General features: G+C 42.7%; 1 protein-coding gene across 1 annotated transcript in view; it reads left to right on the top strand.

Moving 5' to 3' along the window:
* Positions 1–2217: 2217 nt before the first annotated feature.
* FCHSD2 (FCH and double SH3 domains 2) overlaps positions 2218–27541 on the top strand; it is a 212201-nt gene continuing 186877 nt past the window's right edge. The window contains exons 1-2 of the mRNA XM_024572547.4: positions 2218–3088; positions 4833–4930. Of these exons, the coding sequence (XP_024428315.2) occupies positions 3068–3088; positions 4833–4930 (119 nt within the window). The 5' untranslated portion in view covers positions 2218–3067. The remainder of the gene's footprint in view (positions 3089–4832; positions 4931–27541) is intronic.

Genomic DNA, 27541 nt, shown 5'->3' with positions numbered 1-27541 from the left:
AGATTAGCTTGAAAAAGTAACATGAAAGTTTGGGGTGTAGAAAAGGTACTTGGTAATTACCAAACATATATTTTTTAAACTTCCATTTTTGAAAAAGCAGTTAGTAGGTAAGCCCCTCTGGTGTTGTCCCTTAACTTTGTATAACGTCTCCAAAGGAAATCATTCCAGAAAGTCAATGCCAGTCCTGGTTTCAGAATAATAGCAAATTGGGTGACCTTCCTAAATTCCTAAGGTGAAGCCCCAGGGTTTGACTTAATCTGTGAAGAGCCTACGAAGTTCCAGGTTCATTCACTTATCTTATTCTGCAGTTGGGACCAAGTTCCAGAGAAGGCTCAGCAGATCAGTGGTAGAGGCTGGATCCCGAGTCTCCCAACGTTCAGCACTTTTATACCCCCAGTGCTTATTTCCCGAGGAGCAGGGTGAAGGGAGGATGGTCTCTGGGCAAGACTAGATACACCCTGGACTAGGATTCAGCAAATCTTCGTTAAGCACCTTCTCTGTGTGGGACACTACAACTGGGCAAGCACTGTTAATGTCCCTCCCCACAGCCCCCTCTAACTAGCTCAGTGTCATTCATGAAATGGTTGGCCTGGAACTCAGCCTTGGCTGAAGGCCTAGGCTGCTACTGTCTTGCTTACTCCTGCATCCCCAGGGTCTAGTACAAGGCTTGGCACAAAGCAGGACCTTAGCAAATATTTTTTGAATGAATGATGAATCAGTGAGCACTTGTTGAGCACTATGTGCCAGGTTCTATGGTAGGAGAAATTCTATTTAATCGACAAGCTGGCAAGGCTGGTATTATATCCCTATTTTATGAATGAGAAAATAAAGGCTAGAAGAGGGGAATTGACTAGCTCAAGGCCTCACAATAAATTAGTGGTGGAGCTGAGACTGGACCCTAGCCTGGCTACTTTCGTCCTGGTCCTGGGCTCTAGCTGTTGACCCACAGCTCCAGGAAGCTGGGTCTCCACCCACATATTTATTCCCTTGCCCCAGGCCTTCCCTGATAGTAACTGAGGACTCTGGTGAGTGCTGACTTTTAAATGGCTTCAAGAAAACTGGAAATGTCAAGCCTGGATTCCTAGTCTGTACACAGCTGTAGATTAAATCTGACTCAAGCATAACTGATTGTATCGCCTTCTGGCACAAGAATCTAGGCTAACTCAATGTAAACAACCGAGGCTCAGGTTCCATCTTCCCAATTCCTGGCCCTGTAGCTTTCAGCAAATTACCTGGGCCTCCCCAGGCCTCACTCACTTTCCTGTTTTGCCTGACTACACAATTCTGAGAAAAGGTGTCTGGGATGCCAACTTCTGATAAAACTATGGGGCAATCCAGTTCTCCCTCCACAGACTATGGCTCCAGAAGCGGTTATTTTCATTCTTTTAAGGACCACAAGGAAAGCTGATACTCCCGACCCTCAGATGGTCTGGACAGAGGAGGAAGGTTGTGTGTGTTGGGGGAGGGAGGAGCGAAGGGAGGGGAGCAGAGTGCCTGGATGAGCATCCTCATTGACAGATGAGGAAGCCTGACCTCACCTAGCCAGTTAGAGGCAGGCAGGTGGTCTAGCACCAGAGGTCTTGACTCCCAGACAAGGGTTTTCTTTGTCCCTGCTGGCTCCTCCTCTACTTTTCCTCATGGTTATCATCTGCATGTGCTTCTTTATAACCCAAAGAATCCTTTGTGACCTAGAGATTCTAGTCCTACTGTTTGACCTTCAGAAAGTCTTCAGTCCTCTACGGGCCATAGTCTTCCCATCTGTGAAATAGGGGCCCTGACCTCAACCTCGCTGTTCCCTTCCAGCACAGAGTCCGTGCTCTCTGACTTGAACGCCCTTAGCACAGAGCCGTTTTTTTCTCTTTTCTTTTTGCATGGCAACTAGACTCCCCACCTCCGTAACAGGACCTGCGGCCGGCTGAGGAAGGACTTGGTCATGCTCGCTCCCTTCGTGCCTACCTACCCGGGCCATCCGCTCTGAAGGGAGGGGTGTTGGGGGACCGAGAAGCGGCAAAACACTGAACTCTTCTACTGTCACAGGAATACCGCCCCCTCCTCATTGTAAAAACTTCACCGCAGGAGTCCACGTCGCCCCATCCCAAACAAACACTGCAGCTGCAAAAGCCAGGAGGCAGGAGAGTCTTGTGCGCTTGCGTCGGCGCAGAGCCCTCTCCCGCCCACGAGCGCGCCCCCGACCGGAGGCGCGCGCCGCGGCGGGCGGGCGGGAAAGCGCGCGGGAAGCCCCCGGCGGGCTCCCAGTATGGGGGAGGGTGGACTGGAGGCGTTTGGAACGTGCCACTGTGGGATAGGATGGGGGAATTTTCGTGCGACGCTAGCGTTTCTGCCCCTCCTATTCGCCCACCGATCCGTTAGTTTCCCCTGTCTCCGCCGCGATACCGAGCCCCGAGCTGCGTCCACGCTCTCTCCTCGCAGCCTGGCCGGGCCCCGGGAACCCAGCGCTGGCCTGAGCTGTCCCCTCTGCCGCCGGAGTGGGGCGCTGCGCCGCGCGGTGGGGCCGGAAATTCCCGCGGCTTGAGTGGCGGAGCCCAAGCCGAGAGCGCGGCGCCGCCTTCCACCTCCCCGGGCTGGGCGGGGGCGTCGGGCCCAGCGAGGGCCGGGCTGCTGGAGTTGGGGCGTAGGGGGACCTCGTCTGCGAGGAGCCCCGGGGTCGGCGGAGGGCGGGGAGCTGGGCGACGCGGCTGCTCCTCCAGGGCCGTTCGGCGAGCTGGGAGACCCTGCGCCCCAGCTCCTGGGCCCCCGCCCCCTCGCGGTCTCCGCCTCCTTCGCTCACACACCTCCCGGGCCGCTAGAGCCCCAGGCCTTCTCCGCGCTCCTCCTTCTCTTCACTCTCGCCCGCGACCCGGGTTCCCCTGCAGCCCGCTGGCCTTGCTCACTCCCGGGCAGGTCCTCGTTCTCAAGCTCTCCTTTCTCACACACACACACACACACACACACACACACACACACACACACACACACACGCTGGGCCAGTCCTTCCTCTCCGCCCTTCTCCTTTCTCTTATCCTACCTAACGCCGCCGTCCGGGGAGGATTGATGTCCCTTCAGCATCATGCAGCCGCCACCGAGGAAGGTGAGGGTGCAGAGGGAGGCTTTGGGGCTTTGGGAGGGATGCGTCCAAGGGACGCGGCTGGAGCGACCGCTGCGCCGCCTCCCCCTTTCTGCAACGGGCCGTGACCGCTGTAGCCTCTGGCTTGTCACCGAATTGCTGCCAGTTCCAGGCGAGTGAGGTGCCTTTCCGATGGAGGGGTGGCCGGGGCTCGTCCCCCCTAACCGCGCGGGAGACCCTCGACATTTCACAAGAGTTTCGGGTGCTCGTGTGTGTGCGCGCGCATGGCAGTGCTGCTAGCTGCAAAGTGCATTCTCGGGGCTGCATCGAGGGGAGGCGGGGGAGCCCCTGCAGCTTTGCGGAGCCTTGTGCTTGTGTGATTGTTTAGTCTGCACCAGGTTTGAGCCCTCCAGCCACTTGTCGCCACCCTCGCCCGCTTGCACATTTGCAGGGAATTTGTTTCTAGTTTAGCCTTAAGATTTGGCCTGCTTTTCCCACGGGGCGGGCCGAAAAGAAGTTGGAATAGTTACCCCCCTCCCCGCCCCATCCTAGGGGAAAACAAGACATTAAGTATTGCCTTTTTTACCCCCCTCCTTGTCCAGTTCCTCCGGGTAGAGGGCGAGGAGGTAGTGGTATTGCCCCGGGGAGAGTGAGAACCCGGCAGTGCGTGGCGTGTGCATCGCGATCTGGGCTTGGGGTGGGAGTGACGGGTGCTCCGGGCTTGTCAGCAGCTTCCCCGCTGCGCCTCTTCGAGAACTGCTTCACTGCCCTCTTCTCCAGCTTTCCCAGGGGCTGAGGCTGTGTCCTTGTCTTTTTAATCCTGCAGATGGTTACTGAGTGTCTACTCTGGGCGCTGGGTGGAGAAGGCTGTTTCTGTCCTCCCCTCGTGGGCAAACATTTGCTGAAAGCCTCACTCGTTTCTGCTTCCTTTTCTTTCTTAATCCGGGTTTCTCCAATTATGAGTCTTTTTTTCTTTCACACACGTACCCCAGCCCCTCCGGGTAGCCACGCTGCGGCGGAGGGGATTCCAGGCCCACTGGACCTGGAACCCTGGGGTGCTGGCCTGGCGGGCGAGGCACTGGCCAGCTTGCATTTGCTGTTCTAGCTGTTTGAAGTGGAGCCGCCACAGGAACCGGCTTGCTAGGGCGGCTTAAAAGCACCGCATATGCTAGAAGGTCACTTTTGCTTTCTCCTGTATGAGAAAGATTTGTGATTTGATGCGCTGTCAGCGAATAAGGGCAACGTCCTGCGATAGTGTGCTTTCTCGCAGCCATTATGGAATAATTTATCTAGTCGATTCAAGCATATAATTTCATTGTTGTGTATATTTCGGTTATTAGATATTAGACATTCTTATGCTCCCTTCTCCGGCTCCACTCTGTTCACCTCTCCTAGTGGTTAATGTCTTTGAATCGTTTTTGGAAAAAATAGAAGACAGACTCTTTTAAAACTTTAAGGAGACCTAGATATGTACTGAGCTTGTGCATGAAATGGGATGACTGGCAGTTTATTTTGCACCTCTTTAATCTGTAATTTTTATGTTCGTGTACTTCTATTTAGCCTCTGTTTCAGGTTATTTGGCTAGTTTTTTTCATTAAATACAGTATCTTCAGCAAACAAAATTAGGTGGCTAAAAATGAATTTCTGGTCTTGGTGAGGGGTGAGCAAGAGGTACATATTCTGATAAGTATTTAGTATTTTCATTAAGTAGTGTTTTCTTTTTGTTAAAGTTGCATTAAGGCCTTCATAAATATATGGTATATTTTAGGTGAAAGTTACACAAGAACTGAAAAACATTCAAGTTGAGCAGATGACAAAACTTCAAGCCAAACATCAAGCAGAATGTGATTTGCTTGAAGATATGAGGTAAGGTTATAGTGAATTGTTTGAGAACTTCTGTATCTCTGTTTCAAAGAGCCTTTTAGTTACCAAGCCCCAGGAACTGATGATGGAATTTCCTTTTGGATTTCCTGCTTTAAGGCTGTCAGAGCTTTGACTGAGTTAGGAATTATAACTGGAACTAACACAATACAAACTTGTTTCTTTTAATGGGGGAACCTCTAACATCCACATACTATTATGAAGAAGCAAGGGTCTTAAAAGTTTATCTGTCAAGATACAATCATTGAAGCAGAATAATCTTTCTACTGAATCATAACATTTATTGACCTTAACGATTTCACATGGATTTTTAAACTAACACCTCTGGTTAATGGTTAATATCTGAGGGTGAGCCAATCAACCTCAGATGATTAGATATTAGCATTATTTGTTAGAACATACAAATGTTACTTTGAACATTAAATTTAGTGGGAAATGTGTTTGTCATATTTTATCATTCAAGCTACCTGTATTTATAATCAAGGTAACTTTGAATTTAGCAGATAAAACATTGAGCGAGCATTGTGAAAATCAGTGTATTTATTTGTTTATAGAGGGAAGCATAACTTGTTTTGTTGAAAGAAACACGACTATTTTATTTCACAATCCTACACTACAAACTGACAGTTTCACAAACATACTTTGGTAAAGGATAGAGGATGATTTGCGTGTTGAAGCCGAGGGGCTACAATTCTTATTTTCTTTAGTAATATGTTTATCAAATTGGAATTGGGTCTGTAAGCCTCCCAGTTTCCTTTTTTTCCTGTGGTGTACAACTTCATGCTGACTTTATGAAAGATATTAACTATACGTCGTTATAATAAAGTTATATGTATTTGGATAGCTGAATTGTTTGTAGCCCAAATATTTTAATTTAAAGAGTTCCTCTTCCCCCAATATTTAATTTATTTGTGAGTATTTCTACTGTATATCTGTATTTACAGGGTTTCTTTCTTTTCTTTCTTTCTTCCCTTTTGAGATTTTATTTGTTTATTTTTTTTAGAGAGAGGGGAAGGAAGGGAGGAAGAGAGGGAGAGAAACATGGATTGGTTGCCTCTTGCACGCCCCCAACTGAGGACCTGGCCGAAACCCAGGCATGTGCCCTGACTGGGAATTGAACTGGCGACGTTTTTTTTGGTTCGCCGGTCGGCGCTGAACCCACTGAGCCACACCAGCCAGAGCTCAGGGTTTCTAACTGAGGCATCTAAATTTAGTCCCTTCAGTTTGGGATGTACCAAGATCATTGTTTTTCTTTTTTCTTTTTAATCCCATATTTGTTTCTTTTATTTTTCTTGTGGCCACAGGGAAGTTTTTAGACTTAAATAATCCCTGTAGGATACCTGAAACTCTTAATATGGTTAAAATTTAAAGTTTTTAACATCTAGTAAGTGAACTAAGTTTTTGACATCTATTTTAGTAGAAATCTGTAGATGAAAATACTAAAAGGCTTTCCGAAGCAGTTTGGGAAGGCAACATTAGTGTGTAAATGAAGACATTTTTTGGGTTTTGTATGGTCGATGGTCATTAAGTCCTGTTGATTATCTTAATAACGACTTCTTGCTTGCATTCTTTTATTTTTTTCTTTCATTGCCTGCGCCCTGGTAAGGGACCTTATGGTCAAATGTATGGATACACGATCACTGTTGAATTCACGTAGGTTGTGGCTCCTGCTGCTGTTGTTAGTTGTGGGTATTATTGCTGGCCCCATCCCATTTTACTTGCACTATTGCAGTTATATCCTCGATGTTGCCCTTGTGTTCTTATGTCTTCCAACCTCCCAGCCCCCCTTTTAAGTCTGTCTTCCACATGGTCACCTGTTAGCTTTCGAAAAACATTGCTTATTATATACCAGGTTCTCTCTGACTTTCTGGATAAAGACCAAACACCTCTACAGCCCAGCTGCAAGCTTCCTTTCCTGACTTAATTACTACCACTTCATGCCATGCATCCTTCCTCCCTAATCCCCCTGCCCTGGCCCCTCAGGACTTCTGGCTGTCTGATTGTGCTCTCTGAGTTCATGCCTTTCTTGTGTTGTTCTCTTTGCCTGTTGGTACTCTTCCACTTTTTCACCTGACAAATTCTGGTTACCATTAAGTTAGCGAGTTGGTTGTTCTCTGTGATCTCAGGGAATTTTGATCTTGCACATGTTTCTGACTTCCCTCCTCATGTGAATTCCTTGAAGTCAGGGTCAAAGTTACTTGTTTTCCTATCTTTGTACCCTTTATTTAGGTTGGCAGAATTGTTAAATTGTTATATTTAACTGCACCGGATTTGTTTTTAGGTGAGATATTTTGAGCCTTATTTGTAGGGGTTGTAACAGTGTCGAGCTCGTGTTGTACTTTGATTCCTGGGGGCACTTTGACACGCACTGTGCTGTTAGATGTAGCGTATGTCTGTATTCATAGAGAACGTGTAAATACAGAGATTGTTGGTGCTCTAAGGATCAGTGGATTCTTTATTCTTTTGAAGGAGTCAGTGCGTTCTTCTCTGTATTAAATTAACAGAACGAATCCCTTCACTCCTACATAGTGGTGAGCACAGCACTATGCCACTCACTGACATGGGTTTAGGTTTCTGATTGGCCTTCTTTTTCCAATGATAGTACTGGATTGGAAGTTGCAAATTGCCTGCTCTTGGTATTCATGATATTAGTTGCTTGAGGAGGGAGATGGTCTTGCTTTTCTGGTCTGTTCTAGCAAGTGGAATGACCTTTTAAAAATTCATTGGAAATCTCTGAACTGGGGTTTTTATATGTGTTATGTTGTAAAGGATCTTGCCTGCTTTTCCTTTTTTGAGGCTTCTACCACCCTTCTCCCTCAAACCCCATGGGTGGCCCTCCTTCTAACCCTGGCCCCCCCAAACAGTGTTATACCCAACTTAAGTTAGTATGAATCCACTCAAAAAGATGCAAATAGCTTTTTTATTCTTAATATAAAGAAATTAGTAGTAGAAACATTTTTACGACTTTAAAAAAAGTTTTTAAAAAGGCCACAGCATATTAAACTGTACATAGGAGAATTTTATGCTTGGTAGTTCCCACCCTTTTCCCCTCTGGTCATCTTCTGGAATTTTGAAGGGAGGAGACCAATTATGGTGCAGTTTTTCTTTCCTTTGCCCTCTTCCCCTCCTTCAGTTCATTTGTTTCAGGGCCGCATGTGGAAGCTGGTGTGCTGGGAGTAAAGTAATAGAAGGAGAGAGAACTCACTGGTTAAGCAGGGACATTCCATGCTTTGGTGAGATGGTGTTCCAGAGTGCTTCCTGTTGACCTTTGCTGCCAGCACTAGGCAAGCACACTTCACTCTTTTTAATGTATTATTTTTTCCTCTCTTGGCTTTCTGAGGGCACTCATAAGTAAGTGTCTAAATACTACAGCCTGTTATTGTTTATGAGTATTATGTATTTAGTATTGTTTATTGCTGTGATGTGCTAAGTAGTCAGGACAGAAAGCACGTTGCCAGCACCCACCATGTGAAGGACTATCTTGTTAGCAGGAGTTTTCAGGGTGTAATTATATAATATGGAAAAATCATGGAGTTTTAGAGTTAGGCGGATACTGTCACATTTGTTGGGTTTTATAGATGACAGTGGAAACTGAGGCACAGGGAGATGAAGGGAATCGTATTAAGGACGACCCTAAGATATTTCCCGGAATTTCTAGACGAGTGTACTTATCTGTATTTCCCAACCTTCTAACCAAGGAACTCATTGTGGATCCTATTTTTTGGAAACATTTTTGCCAATCAAAAAGTACATTTTAGCTAATAGTTTGTTTTTTCTGTTTTTTTAACTTCTCATACATTAAGCTGTCAATCAGCTTCGAATCAGTATTTTAAAACTACTAACATGAAACCAGCCCCAAGGTAAAGACACTTAAAACCTTACCTCAGCGAAGGCCGAGTGTGTGGTTTCCCTCAGATGTTCTGAAAAGCTGGAACTGGCTCCAGAAGCACCTGTCCTTCCTTCGCTGACACCTGGAGGTCTGGCGACCTCAAGTGAGGAATTACGGTTCTATATGATGCTTTCTCTAAACTGTGGGTTCAGGGGAGTCAACTGGAAATTGGGTTCTGACATCTGTTTCTGGATGCTCGGGGACTTTTATGTCTAGAAAGGGACCTTAGAGGTAGTCTGGTGGAGAGGAATTTTTAAAAAAGATTTATGTATTTATTCTCAGAGAGAGGGGAAGGGAGAGAGAGAGGGAGAGAAGGATCGAAGTGTGGTTGCCTCTCGCATGCCCCCAACTGGGGACCCAGCCCACAGCCCAGGCATGCGCCCTGACTGGGAATTGAACTGGTGACCCTTTGGTTTGCAGGCCAGCAAACCAAACTCAATCTACTGAGCCACACCAGCCAGGCTAGTATAGAGGAATTTTAAAAAATAGGTTTATTGAGATATAATTCACATACCATACAATTAACACATTTAAAGTTTGTGTGTGTGTATGTGTTCATTTATTTTTTTAATATATTTTATTGATTATGCTATTATACTTGCCCCGTTTTCTTCCCTTAACTCCCCTCTGCCCTGCACATCCCTTCCCTCCCACATTCCCCCCTTTAGTTCATGTCCATATAAGTTCTTTGGCTTCTACATTTCCTATACTATTCTTACCCTCCCCCTGTCTATTTTCTACCTACCAGTTATGCTACTTATTCTCTGTACCTTTCCTCCCTCTGTCCCTCCCACTCCCCTGTTGATAACCCTCCATGTGATCTCCATTTCTGGGGTTCTGTTTCTGTTATAGTTGTTTGCTTAGTTTGCTTTTGTTTTTGTTTTAGGTGTGGTTGTTAATAACTGTGAGTTTGCTGTCATTTTACTGTTCATATTTTTGATCTTTGTTTTCTTAGATAAATCTCTTTAACATTTCATATAATAAGGGCTTGGTGATGATGAACTCCTTTAACTTGACCTTATCTGAGAAGCATTTTATCTGCCCTTCCATTCTAAATGATAACTTTGCTGGATACAGTAATCTTGGATGTAGGCCCCTGCCTTTCATGACTTCAGATACTTCTTTCCAGCCCCTTCTTGCCTGTAAGGTCTCTTTTGAGAAATCAGCTGACAGTCTAAGGGGAACTCCTTTGTAGGTAACTGTGTCCTTTTCTCTTGCTGCTTCTAAGATTTTCTCCTTATTTTTAATCTTGGGTAATGTAATTATGATGTGCCTTGGTGTGTTCCTCCTTGGGTCCAACTTCTTTGGGACTCTCTGAGCTTCCTGGACTTCCTGGAAGTCTATTTGCCAGATTGGGGAAGTTCTCCTTCATTATTTGTTCAAATAAGTTTTCAATTTTTTGCTCTTCCTCTTCTCCTTATGGCACCCCTATAATTTGGTTATTGGAACGTAAAGATGTCCTGGAGGTTCCTAAGCCTCTCCTCATTTTTTTGAATTCTTGTTTCTTCATTCTGTTCTGGTTGGATGTTTCCTTCTTCCTTCTGGTCCACGCCATTTATTTGAGTTCCAGTTTCCTTCCTATCACTGTTGCTTCCCTGTACATTTTCCTTTATTTCACTTAGCATAGCCTTAATTTTTTCATCTAATTTGTGACCAAATTCAACCAATTCTGCGAACACCCTAATTACCAGTGTTTTGAACTGTGCATCTGATAGGTTGGCTATCTCATCGTCGCTTAGTTGTATTTTTTCTGGAGCTTTGATCTGTTCTTTCATTTGGGCCATTTTTTTTGTCTCAGGGGGACTGATTTTACTTAGGATATTGTTTTTAAGGTTCATCCATGTTATAACCTCAGTACTACGTTCTTACATATCTATTGCTAAATAATATTCTATTGTAGGGCTATGCCACAGTTTATTAATCTATTCATTAATCGATGGACTGTTTGGCTGTTATTAATAATGCTGCTTTGAATAGTCATGTACATAGTTTTGTGTGGCCTGTTTTCATTTATCTTGGGTCTATACCTAGTAGTGGGGTTGCTGGGTCATGTGGTAACTATGTTTATCTTTGTGAGGAACTTTCAAACTGTTTTCCAAAGTGGCTGTATCATCATTTTATATTTCCACTAGCAATACTGTATTAAGTCCAGTTTCTCCGCATCTTTGCCAATGCTTGTTGCCTGTCTTTAGATTGTAGTTGTTCTAGTGTGTGTGAAACAGTATCATTTTGTGGCTTTGATTTGTATTTGTATTTCCCTCAGAGCTTATGATTTTTAGCATTTTTTCATGTGCTTATTGGCCATTTGTAGATCTTCTTAGGATAAATGTCTATTCACATCCTTTGCCCATTTTTTAATTGAGTTATTTGTTCTTTTCTTACTGAGTTGTAGGATATATATATGTGTGTGTATATGTATATACATATATATAATCAGCTTTATGATTTGCAAATATATGCAGTATTTTTTCTGCTCTGTGGAGGAATCACCTGAGGTGATTTTTACGTGTGTTAAATTTTGAGAACCACCGAAGTGGTGGGAAAAATAAGGACTTTGAAAGTAGACCAGAGATTGAAACTCAGCTCTGCCATTTATTTGCTGGGTAATTTTGGACAAGTTACTGAAGTTCTCTGAGCCTCATGGTTCATGCATGTAAAACAAGGTTAATACCCACCTTTTTGCTTTTCTTTAAGAGTTAAATGAGGTCTGTGAAATGCCCAGTGTGGTAGGTATTCAGCATTGGAAGCTACTATCGTTAGTGGAAATTTAAGGCCAGTAAGGATATTGCCTTATTCAAGGTAACAGTGGAAGTTATTGTTTCATTAATTCTAAGAGAAGTACTGTTTTTACATTCTTACACTTCTGAAATCCAGAACCTTCTTACAGGTGCTTTTGGCCATGGTACAGTTGCCATTGTCTGTTCATGCATAGAACTTGCGGAATAGGTATCAGGAAGTTTGGAAGAAAATCCCAGAGGTAATTGTTGGAAGACAAATCTTGGGTCACCTGGGCTCTTGGTGGCACAAAGTATGATGTTGTGTGGAAGAACATGGGTGCCAGATTTTGATTCAGAAGCGTTCAGCTCTGATGTGACCGGTTTATGCACCAATTTATTTTGTTTATCTTTTTAAAATTATGCATAAGTAACACAAGCTAAAAATCTAAGTTTAAAAGAGATCTTTTAATAAGCATAAATAAAAATTGTTAGTGCTAGGGCATTCTATCAATTTTATTGGCAGCCTATTTATTTTTAATCCTCCCCCGAGGATGTTTATTGATGAGAGAGAGAGAGCAAAAGAGAGACCCAGAGACAGAGACAGAGGGAGACATCAGTGGTTACCTCCTATATGCGCCCCGGTGGGGGATCGAACCCGTATTCTTGGCAGCATTTTCCTGAAGTGGAACATAATGTGTCTTGCAGTCAGTGGTGTTTTAGAGATGGTGAAAACTGGAAATAGCAGACGAGGTGCTAGACTCCGGCCTTTTTTCATTTATTCAGCAATCATTATTGCTTCTCAATCTAGTGTTCTTTCACATTCGAACTTAAAAGTGATGTAAACCATGAGATGGAGAATTTTTTAAAAAGAGTTACAAAAAAAAGATCAAGTAGTACTATAAATGTTTCTTTGAGAGAGAGGGAAAAAAATTGCCTGATTTTAAAATTAAAAGATAACATGGAACTTCAATGAACTAAACAAGTTTGAAACTTAAATATACATTTTCCCATTATGGTCAGTCATGGAGGAGACTAGGCATAGAAGCTACAAACTAGGCTGAGGAAGAAATAGGGAAATCTAGTGTGAGAGGGTCTATTTAATAAAACTTGTCACAGACCATTGCTTACTTGAATTGAAAGAGTCAGGGTTTTAATAATACCTCTTTCTATTGCTATTTAATGATTTAGGAGCTCATAAACCATTATTCATAGATCTTTATGCACTCCTAAAATTTGAAGATTTGGTTCTGAACAGGATACTCATTGCAGCCCACTGTGGGGAGAAGTTGTTTTATGATTTATAGACTTGAATGGAGGATGTTTTCCTGAGCCAGATGGAATTAAAGTAGGGAGTAACAATGTGGCGGAAGTTACCCACCACACGGGTTGAGAATAGAGGTGTTGAAGAATTTTGTGTGCACTTTGCCTTGACTTGGTCTTTTTAGCCACACCCAGGTGTACAAGTGCAAGGGACGGCAGAGGTGACCTGTGTGGCAGGGTAGCTGGGATACGCTGAAACAAACACTAGCTAGTTCTTGGTCTCCTGTTAACTGTGTGACTTCAGCCACAAGTCACCACGAGTCACGGAAACTTCTCTGAGCCTCATGTTTCTCATCCGTAAAGTGGTAATAATTGTAATACCTTATGGGATTGTTTTGATAATCAAACACAGTAATGCATGTGAGACATAGTGTGTTGAACATAACAGATGCTCACACGCTGCATGTAGACAGTAATATTGTTAAGTAATTGAGAACATCAATTCAGAAATTATGGTCTGTGACTTATTTATCCCCTGGAGTTAACTTGTAGATTAAAAAATGTAGGGGACCTCAAAGGTAAACTGTTCAAGTAATTCTAAAAAATTTTCTTGCCCTGGCTGGTGTAGCTCAGTGGACTGAGCGCAGGCCTGTGAACCAAAGGGTCACCGGTTCAATTCCCAGTCAGGGCACATGCCTGGGTTGTGGGCCAGGTCCCCAGTTGGGGGCACACAAAAGGCAACCACACAATAGTGTTTCTCTCCCTCTTTCTCCTTCCCTTCCTCTCTCTCTAAAAATAAATAAAATCTTTAAAAAAAGAATCTTTAAAAAAAAGAATCTTCACCAAGTTCAGCAGTCCTAAGTAACTTCCATCTTTTTATTTTTAGAATATTTTATTTATTTATTTATTTAGAGAGAGAGGAAAGGAAGGAGAAAGAGAATGGAAGAAACATCGATTGATTGGTTGCCTCTCGCACGCCCCCAACCTGGGAACTGTCCTGCAACCCAGGCACACGTCCTGACCGGGAATCAAACCCTCAACCTTTTGGTTTGCAGGATGATGCCCCGCCCACTGGGCCACACTAGCCAGGGCGCTGCATTCCATCTTTGTGTGTGTTGGTAATGATTCTCTTTATGATTGCTGAATGGGTTCAGCAACTCCAAGCATGGTCATTTCCATTCTTCTTTCCTTCTATTAGGGAAGATAATTTCTACCAGAAATTATCCCAGTTATCCCTTATATTTCATTGGCTGAGTTTGCTTCACATGCTTGTGCATACCTAGCTACAGAGGAGTCTGGGAATGTGATTATCTTCTTGTACACGTGGTCTTTGTCAGCAAAAAGATAGGATATTGGTTACTGGTACTGATACTGGTTTTGCCACATTACTGTGTTGTGCTGTTTGCCACAGTGACCCATTTCTGATGGACTCCTAGTGCCGTCCATAAAAGTACAGACTATGTGTTGGGGTTAGATTGTGGAAGATATAGCTGGAATTCCAATTGCTCCAGACAAATTGGGAGTAAGGAACTCCTTAGAAACCATTGTATCCCCTCCTCCCAACTACTTCTGAATTAAGTGTCTTACTTAGGTCAGGAGTAGGCTTTCGTGTGGCCATAGGTAATGGGCCAGTAGTCTAGGGCTCTCTCAGGGTTCTCTTCTTAGGAACATGGGAGCGGGTAAATGTCTTGCCGCTTTTGGTCTTGAGATAATTTGGAGAAATGGAGGTCTGAGGACCGCCAGGCCGTTGTATTGTATTTTTGCTGAATTTCTTTTACATCTCAGGTGAAAGCATTGATATGTAGTGAAGTGGCTAATCTGAAAGCAAGGAAGGACAAATAAGAGCTAAAAAAAATCTGCCTGGCTGAATCATTGGCCCCTTGATTGAGGACTGGCAAATCAGTCTCGAAAGTATAAAGTTACAAAGCCTTTTACCTGAGGAGGCCTGTGGTGGGAAGCCGACGTGCCTTCGCAGATTCGTCGAATGTTCATTGGAATCCCACAGAGGCTGCTGTGTTTTGCTGGTGTCGGTCTGCGGGGATGGTCTGCTGCATGAGCAGGAGTTAGTGTGTGAGTCTGGTTTGTGCCGCGGGCTCTTCGGCGACTAATTCGGGAACTAGGCACAGAAACTTGCAGTCCCGTCCGCTGTTCCATTGCTGCAGGTTTCCTGTCATGTGCTGGTCAGGACTTTGCTGATATTTTTGTTTCATTTCGTTGTGTCCTCGCAGTATGCCCTGGTCACGCTTTACTTGAACGTTCCGTTCGATCTCCTTTCCGGCATTCGTGCTGGAGTGTCTTGTCATCCAGATGTTTTCTGTTTTGCAGACTTTGCAGTAACCCTGATTCAAGAAGAAAATGTTATTTCTGGTGCTTTGAACAGAGTCGCCATGCCTGTGGTCCCACAGGGAACAATGGGGAGTACGTGTCCCTCGATCATACTTGGGTGGTGCTTTGTTTACCCCCATCGGTGGCTGGAGAGTGGGCGTGAGAGCCGGAGACTTTTTATTTTATACCTTTTTTGGTTATATTCTGAATTTTTGAACTATGTGAGGGTTACCTACTCTCAGAATTAAAATTAAATGGTTCTGTATTGGTAACATTTTATCACATGTCTGTCAACATAACACAATGTAAAAGTTCACATTAATTGATGCTAAAATGCCATTTTAGGCTTTTAATTAGTTTTCAGTGAACTTATTTTTATTGTTAATAGACTTTACTATTTCTAATATGTACCAGAGTAAGAATATTTGATTTACTCCCCTGACTGGTGTGGCCCAGTGGGTTGGGCGCCGTCCCGCAAACTGAAGGGTCACTGGTTCGATTCCGTCAGGGCACGCGCCTCGGCTGCGGGCCAGGTCCTTGGTTGGGGGCATGCAAGAGGCAACCGATTGATGTTTCTCTCCCTCTCTCCCTCCCTTCCCCTCTCTCTGAAAATAAATAAATGCAATCTTAAAAAAAAAAGAATTCTTGATCTACAGACTTCTCTTCATAAAAGGACTGGCCTCCAGCTGGTTGTAGCTGGGAGCTGGGGAAACAGGCCCTGTGCGGTGCCGGCTTCCTTTTTTCTGTATTTGGAATTGTTTTGTCCCCAGACAGGCAGAAGGTGACTGGATTCCTGTCCAGTCTAACTTTATTTTAGGTAACTTTATCCAAAGGTTTTACATCATGGTGATTGAAAATACTGTTTTTCTGGTAAAATGTTGTTTGCATCATTAGCCAGCTTACTCCACGGGGAAACTGTTTTGTCTGTTTTACGACAGAGGTATTTTGTACGATAGTTTTCTCAGCTATATTGAGCTAATTGGGTATTTTTTAGTATTCTGTTTTTAGCTCTACCTCTTTCCGTCTTTCAAGTGGCCGTTCTCGTTGTTACACCACGCATCTTTAATTTATCACTGTGCACTTAGTTAGTATTACGCCACTCCACATAAGGTGCTTACAGTAGTTCGTGACTCCATCCCAGACTTTGTGCTGCGTGCGTTATAAACCTTACATTACAGCATTGGTTGTGCTTTTCACAGTTATCTCCTAAGAGGTTAAGAGAACAAAACAAGTCTTTTGTGTTTACCGATTTTAGCTCTCTTCTTTCCTTCCCGAGACCAACATATAGTTTTAAGTTTCGGTCTGGTATCATTTCCTTCTGGGCTGAAGAGCTTCCTTCAGTGTTTCTGGTGCGTTTCTGTTGGTGACAATTCTTTTAGCTTTCGCTTATCCGAAAGCGTCTTTGCTTCACCCTTATTTTTGGAAGATAATTTTTGTTGGATATAGAATTCTGGGTTGACGGTTGGCCACTCCATTGTCTTCCAGCCTTCCTTGTTTCTGTTGGAAGTTAACTGTTATTTATTTACTTGTTCTCTTCTGTGTAGTGTGCCTTCCCCCTCCCCACCCCCCGCTGATAGCTTTTTCCTCATGATCTTTGGCTTTCTGCACTTTGTGATGTGACCAGCGTGGTGTCTTTCTAACTGTCTTGTGTGGGGTTTACTGAGTTTTGTTTGATCCGTAAGTGATGTTTTTAAACAAAAATTGGGAATTTTCAGGTCATTATCTTTTCGAATGTTTTTTTTTTCTGCCCCATTCTCTGTTCTTTGCTTTTTGGACTCCAGTTACACGTGTTAAACTGATAATAAATCGTCGGTGTTCCTCGGATTGGATAATTTCTGTTGCTCCCTTTTCCGCCTCTGTGGTCCTTCCTTCTGCGGTTTCCAATCTGTCGGCAAGCCCATCCAGCAGGGTTCGCGTTTCTGATCTTGTACCTCTGAGTGCTGGAAGGTTTGTGGTATTCGTGATGGCTGTTCGAAAGCTCTTGCCTGCTGTTTCCAGCGTTGCAGTCAGGCCGTGGTCTGTTTCTGGGGGGGCGCTTCTACGATAGTGGGTCATGTTTCCTGCTTATTTGCATATCTAATAAATTTTGATTAATTGGACATTGCAGATGGCACATTATAGGAAGTCTCGGTTGTGTTGTCTGTCTTTAAAGAGTGTTGAATTTGGGCGTTTCAGCCGAAAGCCCGAGTGCCCAGAGTGTGCAGCCGTGCCTCCGCCCTGGCTGAACTGGAACTCCGATGTCTTGCAGCCGCGTGCAGCGCCTGGCATTTGCTCAGCTCTCAGGTCTGCACCAGGGGCTCTGTTACGCCCCATGGAGTCTCACCGGGGCTGATGTGTGTGTAGCTCCGTACTCAGACAGGAGTGGTTAAGAAACCCCCGTGCAGATTTCCGAGGCCAGCCCCTTTGAGTTATTGCTTCCTTCCTAGTGTTCTGTCCCATCAGTTGTAGCTTTACTGCAGTAGCCCAGAACTCAGATGTCTGCATCTCAGCTCAGGGAGACCATCGTGCTCGGCTCAGGCTCCAGTTCTGTGTGATAGAGTCGGGAAAGTGTCCCAGGCAGAAAGCTGGCATGAAAGTGGCTCACGCCTGTGCTGCCAGCTGTTTCGTACCTGAGAAGAGTAGAGTTAGATCTTTCACCCATTTTATAGATGTTACTCAAGGAGGCTGGGCTGGTACCAGTTACTTCATCATGGCTGTAAAGGGAAGTCTACTTCTTGGATATAGTGGAGGAAAACATTTAATTTGTGTTTAAAAAAAGATTTTATTTATTTATTTTTAGAAATTGGGGAAGGGAGGGAGAAAGAGAAGGAGAGAACCATTGATGTGTGAGAGAAAACATCAATCAGTTGCCTCTCACAGGCCCCCAGCTAGGGACCTGGCCCACAACCCAGACATGTGCTCTGACAGGGAATTGAACCAGCGACCTTTCGGTTCACAGCAGGCTGGCACTCAGTCTACTGAGCCATCCCAGCCAGGGTTTTCACTGTCTTTAAATACATAAATAAGATTATGTTTTTATACATATTTAATAATTACGTAGTCTTAATCCTCTGCTTTTGGATATATGAGTTTGGATATTCGGATATTCCATATTTAAATGTATGTATACTGTGGCACAGGAATTTTTTTTAACAGTTTTATTAAGATACAATTTATACACTGTGTAATGCACTCATTTAAAGTACATAATTCAGTGGTTCTTGGTATATTCATAGAGTTGTGCATCCGTTAACACATAATTTGAGAACATTTGCATTACCACTAAAAGAAACCCACGCCCCTTAGCCATCACCCTTCCCTTCTCCTTCCATGTGCCCAGCCCTCGGCAGCCACTGGTCTGCTTTCTGTGGATTTGTTTGTTCTGGACATTTCCTGTGAGTGGGATGGTCCAACATGCAGTCGGCGTGACTGGGTTTTTTCACTGAGCATAACGTTTCCAAGGGTCATCAGTGTTGTAGCATCCGTCAGCACCTCACTCCTTTTTCTTTTGCTCAATAATATTCTCTTGTTTGTATAAATCGCATTTTATTAATCCATTTATCCGTTGGTGTTTGGGTTGTTTTGCTTTTGTCTCTTGTGCCTGACACTTCTGTGAACATTCATGTGTAAGTTTTTTTTCATGTACATGTGTTTTCATTTCTCTTGGGTATATTCCTAAGAGTAGAATTGCCAAGGAATCTGCTAACTCTATGCTTAACTATTCTAGCAACTGGCAGACTGTTGTTCAAAGGAACTACATCATTTTACATTCCCACCAGCCATGTGTGAGGGTTCTGATGCCTTCAAACCCTTGTAAACACTTGCTTTTGACCATTAATTATATGTCAAAGCCAGCAACTATGTATTATATTATTATTGTTCCCATTTTGTACACGAGGAGACTAAGGTGCAGGGCGGTTAAGGTACTTACTTGCCTCGGGTCACAGAGCTAAGAAAGGGAGGAACTGGGTTTGAACCCGGGTTTAGGCCTGACTTTAAGATTTCTTTTTTTCCCTCATTGAAAACTATCTCTACAGATAGAACAGTTGAAATCAAATGAAATTTCCATGGTACTGCAAGCGGCGAGAGAACCTAAGCGGATAGCTCTTTTCTCAGCCTGTATTAGGTCTTGGCAGGGGCCCACTGAACATAAAGAACATCTTTTTTTCCTGGCTTTGATAGCTATGCTCAGTTTTCGTGAAAGTGGAAGACAGCTGTTTTTTTCACTCAGGATTATTTTAAATAATTGGCGACACAGCATTTTTAATGCCCATCATGTCCAGACATTGTGGGTGGAGTGTAGTATCTTGTTTCAAGAACTACTTCTTAGATACCGAAGAAGAGGTGGAAGATTCGGTGCCCTGCAGACCTCTCCGTTTGGCTGATTAGTACGGGAGTGGAAGGAGACCCACCGTCTGGGGTTTCATGTTTCTTCAGGTCCAGGATTGTTCAAAGATTGTGCGACACACTGAACTTTTAGGGATCTTTTGGCTCTTCTGATAATTGTATTTGGGGTTTAGGTTTTATTTTTGGATATTTCCTAGTTGAAAGTGCTCATCTGTCTTTTTCGTTGTAAGTTAAGAACAGGCAGTTTTGTGGTGATTGAGTGAAGTATACAAAGTTTCTGAATAGCAAGTTTTTTTTTTATGGCCACCTAGTTACATTTATTTTCAACTTTTTGACAGTGTACATAAAATAAAATATACCCTGCAAATAGGTTAGAATCAGCTTATATTGGGTGGTAGAAAGGTATATAACTTCATGATAGTTTATACTAGTAAACTCAATTTAATAGAAAAACTTCTTTACATGTTTGAAACCAATAGGTTACAAAACTGATTGAAATGCTTCTTACCTAGACTGTAAATTGCTGTTAGTCCATTACATTGTTTCATTTTGTGTAGCTACGTGTATGAAAACAAATACTCTCCTGAGGAGACATGATGATCCTAAATTTACTTTCAGGAAAATGACCAGACTTTCAAAGCTCCATTAGTTTATTTTAAAAATAAAAATAATAGTAACAAATTGTAAAACTTTGTTACAAATTTTAAACTGGTTTTGACAGTGGCCTGTTTTGTTAATGCCCCTTTTTTCATTGATTTAGGTGTAGGCTTTATATGTTAGTACAGGTGTTGCCATTGTCTCCAAACCACCTATCTGTTACACATCTGTATCATTTCAAGGAAGGAGAAAGCAAGGAAAAAGACCTCAGTGTTTAATTTTATGTAACTCTTCCAGGCAGAAGGCTGTGAAAGGTTTGTGATGTATCTTTTAAATGGACAATGTAATTCATGGATAAGGAGTAAAATGTATCTGGTAGTAAATATATTCAAAGACAAATCACGTAGTAAAAAATTGTGTTAACTTTTATTTGTGTCCTATAGGAACAGCGGAAGTTTTCATTTGCTTAAAATGTTTGATATGCGTCGTCTGCCATGATCTCAAAGGCGTGTGCGCTCCACTTTAATGACATGATCTGATGAGTGAATGTGTCCCACTCTTCCTGGCAAACAAAACTTGGAGTCTTAAGTCGAGTCTTAAATGATAATTATAGATGAAAATATTTAAAGTCATGGTTTTTAAAGGTGAATCTGATTATGGATCTCCTGGCAAGATGATTTTGGCAACTTGGTTAATATTAGTACATCTTAATGGAAATAAATTTTTTTTAGTCATGTACCACATAATGACATTTGGGTCAACGCCAGGCTGCAGGTACGAAGAGGGAGCTGAAGAATTCCTATTGCCTGGTGACGTAGCACAAGACATTCTTGACGTGTTTGTGGTGGCGCTGGCGTAAACAGACCCGCTGCGCTGCTAGTCGTGTAAAGTATACGCGTGCAGTTAGGTAGGGTACATGGTACTTGTCAGTGAGAATGAACAACTGTGTTACTGGCTTATGTATTTACTACACTGTACTTCTTGTCGTTATTTTAGAGTGTAATCTTTCTACTTACAGAAAGTTTGTTGTGAAACAGCATACCGAATTACACACAGCTGCCACATACGTTGCGTGTTTACCGCGTGTCTTGATTGCGTCACTTTCTCTTGCACTTGATTTAATCTCGTGTTCCTCTGTGCAGTGACGCGCCATCCAGGCCGGTAGCCCCGGAGCGGTGGGCTGTACCACAGAGCCCGGGTGTGTAGTAGGCTGTGCCGTCTAGGTGTGTGCGGGTACACTCAGAGTTCGCACAGTGACAAAATCGACTAATGGCACATCCCTCAGAAAGTGCTCCTGTGGTTGAGGTGCATGGCGACCTAAAATGCAGTTTGGGTCGGGGCTGGTTAATCCCTTCCTCCTCAGGTCTTTGTGTGTGTGCGCCCTGATGTCGGCGCTGTTGAAAAATAAGAAGACATAATATCTTTATCATCATGCAGTTTTTACTAAAATGACCTGACTACCATGTAAAGGATGTAATTTTTTTAAAAAAATTGGGAGATTTCTTGTGACTCTTCATCTTCATTCATGGCAAACTTGGACTTTCCATTTCTTTGTGATAAAATTGTCTCTTTTCAGGTAACTCAGTTTGATGACATTATTATTTTTTAAAATTTATGGTGCATTAAGGGCTGAAAGGAAAAGGAGGTTAAAGATACTCAATTAAGATAGGCCAGCTGGTGAACACATGTAACTGGAAAACAAGCAGCTCTCCTTAGACTGTACCTGCTGAGTGTGAGAGGCGACGCTGGGAAGGGTGAGTGGGGGAGGGGGCTGGGGAAGGTCGGCTGTATGATGGGGAAGATCAAAGAGCCCTTCCAAATTCCCGAATATTGCCGTCTCAGTGTGATGGCGTTGTCTTCTTTGGAATAGTTTGAGTTCCCAGAATTAAATGTAGCGTATTTACATGTAGGTGCCAACAGCACACCGTGTTAGTAAGAGAGTCACCTGTGACAATATCACAGATGCTTAGGGCCCACTCTTCAGATTCGGAGCTGGGTCTATGGCCATACCCACCCTGAACACGCCCGATCTCATCAGATTCAGAGCTGGTAGATTTCAGGAGAGGCCTGGACACAGTCCGCGTCTTCGCTCTTGTGAGTAATGCTGCAATGAACCTGGGAGTGCAGGTATCTCTTAAAGATGGTGATTTCACTTCCTCCAGGCATGTGCCCAGAGGTGGGGTCACTGACTCATATTCGTATGAGTTCTGTTTTCATTTTTGAGGAACCCGCCTACTGTCCTCCACAATGGCTGCCCCGATTTACACCCCCACCAGCAGTGCTCACTGACCAACACTTATTTCTTGTCCTTTTGGTAAAAGCCATTTTAATAGGTGTGACGCAGTGTCTCATTGTGGGTTCGGTTTGTATTTTCTGGATGATTAGTGATGTTGAGCACCTGTTCATGTTGGCCATTTGTTTATCTTCTTGGAAAACTGCCTTTTTAGGTTCTCTGCCCATGTTTAATAGGATTTTAAAATTTTTCTGCTATTGAGTTGTAGGACTTCCTTATATATTTTGGATATTAATCCCTTACCAGCTAAGTGGTTCACATATATTTCCTCCCAATCCATAGGTTGCCTTTTCACTTTGCTGGGCAGAGTTTTTTGGTTTGATGGGGTCCCACTTAGTTGTTTTTGCTATTGTTGCTTGTGCTTTTTTATCATATCCAAAAAATTGTTGCCAAGACCAATGTCAAGGAGCTTTTGCCCTATGTTTTCTTCTAGGACTTTTACAACTTAAGGTCTTACATGCAAGTCTGTAATTAATTTCAAGTTAATTTTTGTGCGTGGTATAAGATAGGGGTCTAATTTCATTTTTTTTGTATGTGAATATTTCGTTTTCCCAACACCATTTATTAGACTATTCTTTCCCTTCTGAGTGTTCTCGCTTCCCTTGTCGAATGTGAGTTGACAGTGTGTGCATGGGTGTATTTCTGGGCTCCTTATTCTGCTCCGTTGGCTTATATGACATTTTTTATGCCAGTATCATACTGTTTTGATTAATATACCTTTGCAATTTAGTTCGACATTATAATTCTACTTGGATTATAATGTGGCATTTGGAACTGACATTATAATTCCATTTGCTTCATTTGCTTTTTTTATTATTTAAGTTTTAAAAATCCATTTGAAGTATTTGGTCACATATTTCACCTGCTTCATGGCAGCATTCTTCTCTGGAGTGTCCTTTGGCTGCTGTCCTTTTCCTGTCGTTTTTTTCTTTTTTAAAATTTCATGTTTGTAGAGATTCTGTTTCTGCTTCATTTTCAGTGATTTCTTTTTGAACGAAGAGGGTTTTTTTCTGTACTACTTTTTGGGACATCAGAAGTGGGTATCTCGGTAGCTGTCGTCTTCCAAGTGTGCAGTAATTTTCTTGATGACCAGGACTGTGTGTGCGAGCTTACTTCTCCTTAGCCAGAGGAGATTGGCTGCTGCAGGCCCACTCACAGCGGGGTCGTCTCACTATCTTTTAGCTGCACCAGCAGCCTCATTTCTGCCAGCGTAGCTCGTCTGTGTGACCCTTTAGTACTTCTGCAGACCGTGAACAGCCAGGCTCTCTCCAGCAGCCCAGGCCCCCTGTGTCTGTTGTTGCAGATGTGTTTAAGTTGTACGTCTCGGGAAGCGCACTTGAAGAAATACACTCTTTCCCATCCCCTTTGCTTTTTTTGGAGCCTCATGCCTTATATTTACCCTCATTCTTCAGTTCAATTTTCTCTTTTTTTGGCCTATATTCCACTTATTTTTATATGCTTCTAGTTTTATTGGGGCTCATGTTTGCATTTTTGCTTTTTCTTCTTTTTGTTGCTTTTGGGTCATTTCTGAGAGGGGACGGGAGATTCTGACTTTGCTCCGTTATCTAAGACCAGAAGCACTTAAAATGTATTTTTTTTGTTAGTGCTTTGCATATTCATTTAGTCAAAACATTTAAACTAGGTTAACGTTCATAATTATAAACTGTAGGATGTGATATTTTCACTTACTTACCAAATAGTCTTTCTAGTATTTTATGTGCCAAGTCTGTTCTAAGTGCTTTGCAAATACGTACTCATTTAATCTTGATAGTAATCCTTTGAGGTAGGTGTTCTTTTTATACCCATTTAATTGATAGGAAGCTGAAGCACAGGCAGGAAAATTAACTTGCCCAAGGTTACCTAATTAATAAGAAGTAAGAACACGTTCTGCTTTTCATTCAGGGACTCTAGCATTTGTGGTTCTTGGCATGATCTATTTTTACCTTATGCTAATGAATCCCTTGAGAGCAGACTCCATCCGTGTCTCTCTCATCTGCATAGTCCCCGTGCATGTTTAGCAGAATACCTGTCATTTAGGAGCAACTCAGAGAATGCTGTTGGTGAATTACTATTCTTTGTTAGGAGCCAAATAATTGCCTCTTGGCCAGACTCGTACAGCTTCAGTTGTTCATTCCTCTGGCCTCGTTTAAGAGAAAAATCTTTGTTTTCCCGTGTCATCATTTTAATGCTCTCACCGTGTTTGCTGTAATAAAACCTCTGAAAATAACCATTGTATTCCAGAACAAAATTATAACAGTTTCTTTATAAAAGACCTTCAATGCGCCAATAACATAAGCACTAGATCCTTTACCCTAGTATACTATCCATGCTAAAAGTTAATTTTTACATTTTAATATTAGTTATATTTAAACATTATCATGGGAAAAATAGCAGAAGTCAGCGAACTCAAGGTGGCAAGAATGCGGTCGTTCCTTTGTTTTTATTGCTGAGGTTTATTGTACTGTAAGAATATGCTTGTGCACTGTTTGTTGGTCTATTGTCCAACACCTGGACTGTCTCCTGTTTTCGTCTATTTATGAATGAAGGTGCTACAGATATTTTTGTCAAGTGATTTTGCGGCATACGCTTTCATTTCTCTCCGTAGGTGTCTAGCATTAGAATTGCTCTGTCAGGATCGATTTTTGTTTAGTTTGTCAACATAAGTAACGTTCAAACCTGTAGAGAACTTTTTTTTCTTTGCTTGTTGTTTGTTGTTATTTTATAAGAGTTTATTTGAGCCAAACTGACAACAGGCTGGGAAGCACGATCTCAAATGCTTCGGAGAACGACAGTGTTGCAGTCTGGGCTATACATTTGGGATTGAGGAGGGGGAAACTAAGGAAGATTACAGGAAAGTGGGAGAAAGTGAGGTGGGGAACTCTGTGGATTACAGAACAGTCAGCAAGGCTGACTGCTCCCCTTGAGGGTGATTACTCCTCTGAGGGGTCTGTGAAAGAGGCATTTCAAGGGTGGGTTAGCCTAGATACACAGGAACAATCCAGGGCTGGCCTGAATTGAAGGTAAACTTTTTATAGGCCTGGGGTGTGACTACCCACTGTGCATGACCTGCCCAGTTAGGAATTTACGATCAGGTCAGCCTGCGAGGTTACTGTTGGTTAGATTTGTCACAGAGGCCTTTTTTTTAAACCCGTGAGTTTTATGAGAAATAACCAGTCTTTCCCCAGTTTTCCCAAAGTTGTATCATTTTTACATTCTTATCAACATGTCAGAGTTTCATTTCTCTATAGCCTCACACACACATACACACATATATGTAATATGTGTACTCATGTATATATGTATGTGCGTGTGTGTATGTATCACACAATATATGTGTGTATTTTGACCAAATGAATATATATATATATATATATATATATATATATATATATATATATCAGTCTTGTTACCATTCTGGTGGGTCTGTTTATTTTAATTTTTTAAAATTAATTTATTATTATTTTTTTTAGAGAGCAAGGGGAAGGGAAGGAGAAAGGAGAGAAACATCAGTTGGTTGCCCTTTGTACGTTTCCCAACCAAGGACTGAATCTGCAACCCAGACATTTGCCCTGACTGGGAATTGAACCTGTGACCTTTCAGTTTGCAGGACGACTCCCAAGCAACTGAGCCACACTGGCCAGGGCCGTTTATTTTAATTTTTAACATTCATCATTATGGTTATTGATATCCCATCTGGATTACCACCATTAATAATTTGAACTTAGGTGTTCTGCTTATCCTAGTAATAAATTACAGAGTTCAGGAGTCCCCAAGACAACTCACTTTTCTTTTCTTTTTTTTTTTATTGTTGTTCAAGTACAGTTGTCTCCATTTCACCCCATCACTCCCTCCCACCCCAGCCATCCCCACCTCCCACCCTCAATCCTACCCTCCTTTGGCTTTGTCCATGGGTCCTTTATACATGTTCCTGGACAACCCTTCCCCTTCTTTTCCCCATTACCCCCCCTTCCCCCTCCTCTCTGGTTACTGTCAGTTTGTTTTTAATTTCAATGTCTCTGGTTATATTTTGCTCACTTGTTTGTTTTGTTGATTAGGTTCCACTTATAGGTGAGATCATATGGTATTTGTCTTTCACTGCCTGGCTTATTTCACTTAGCATGATGCTCTCCAGTTCCATCCATGCTGTTGCAATGGGTAGGGGCTCCTTCTTTCTTTCTTCTGTGTAGAATTCCATTGTGTAAATGTACCACAGTGTTTTGATCCACTCACTTACTGATGGGCACTTAGGTTGCTTCTAGCACTTGGTTGTTGTAAATTGTGCTGCTATGAACATTGGGGTGCATATGTTCTTTAGAATTGGTGTTTCAGAATTCCTAGGGTATAGTCCCAGCAGTGGAATTGCTGGGTCAAAAGGCAGTTCCATTTTTAGTTTTCTGAGAAAATTCCATACTGTTTTCCACAGTGGCTGCAGTAGTCTGCATTCCCACCAACAGTGCACTAGGGTTCTCTTTTCTCTACAACCTCGCCAGCACTTCTTTGTTGATTTGTTTACTTTGGCCATTCTGACCTGTGTGAAGTGGTATCTCATTGTGGTTTTAATTTGCATCTCTCTGATGGCTAGTGATGCTGGGCATCCTTTCTTATGTCTCTGGGCCCTCTGTGTGTCCTCTTTGGAGAAGTGTCTGTTCAGGTCCTTTGCCCATTTTTTAATTGGGTTGTTTGTCTTCTTGGAGTGGAGTCATGTGAGTTCTTTATATATTTTGGAGATCAAATCCTTGTCTGAGGTATCGTTGGCAAATACATTTTCCCATATGATCAGTTCCCTTTTCATTTTGCTGATGTTTTCTTTGGCCGTGCGGAAGCTTTTTATTTTGATGAAGTCCCATTTGTTTATTCTTTCATTTATGTCCCTTGCTCTAGGGGACATATCAGTGAAAATATTGCTGTGTGGAATATCTGAGATTTTCTTGCCTGTGTTCTCCTCTAGGACTTTTATGGTGTTGAGACTTATATTTAAGTCTTTTATCCATCTTGAGTTTATTTTTGTGTATGGTGTAAGTTGGTGGTTGAGTTTCATTTTTTTGCATGTAGCTGACTAGATCTCTCAGCACCATTTGTTGAAGAGGCTATTTTTGCTCCATGTTTGCTTCTGCCCTGTTTGTCGAGTATTGATTGACCATAGAGACTTGGGTTTATTTCTGGGCTCTCTGTTCTGTTCCACTGATCTA

The sequence above is a fragment of the Desmodus rotundus genome, chromosome 5, assembly GCF_022682495.2.
Source record: "Desmodus rotundus isolate HL8 chromosome 5, HLdesRot8A.1, whole genome shotgun sequence".
In the NCBI taxonomy this organism is placed as follows: domain Eukaryota; kingdom Metazoa; phylum Chordata; class Mammalia; order Chiroptera; family Phyllostomidae; genus Desmodus; species Desmodus rotundus.
The sequence above is the reverse complement of the archived record's forward strand: the minus strand, read 5'-3'. Positions and strand labels throughout refer to the sequence as shown.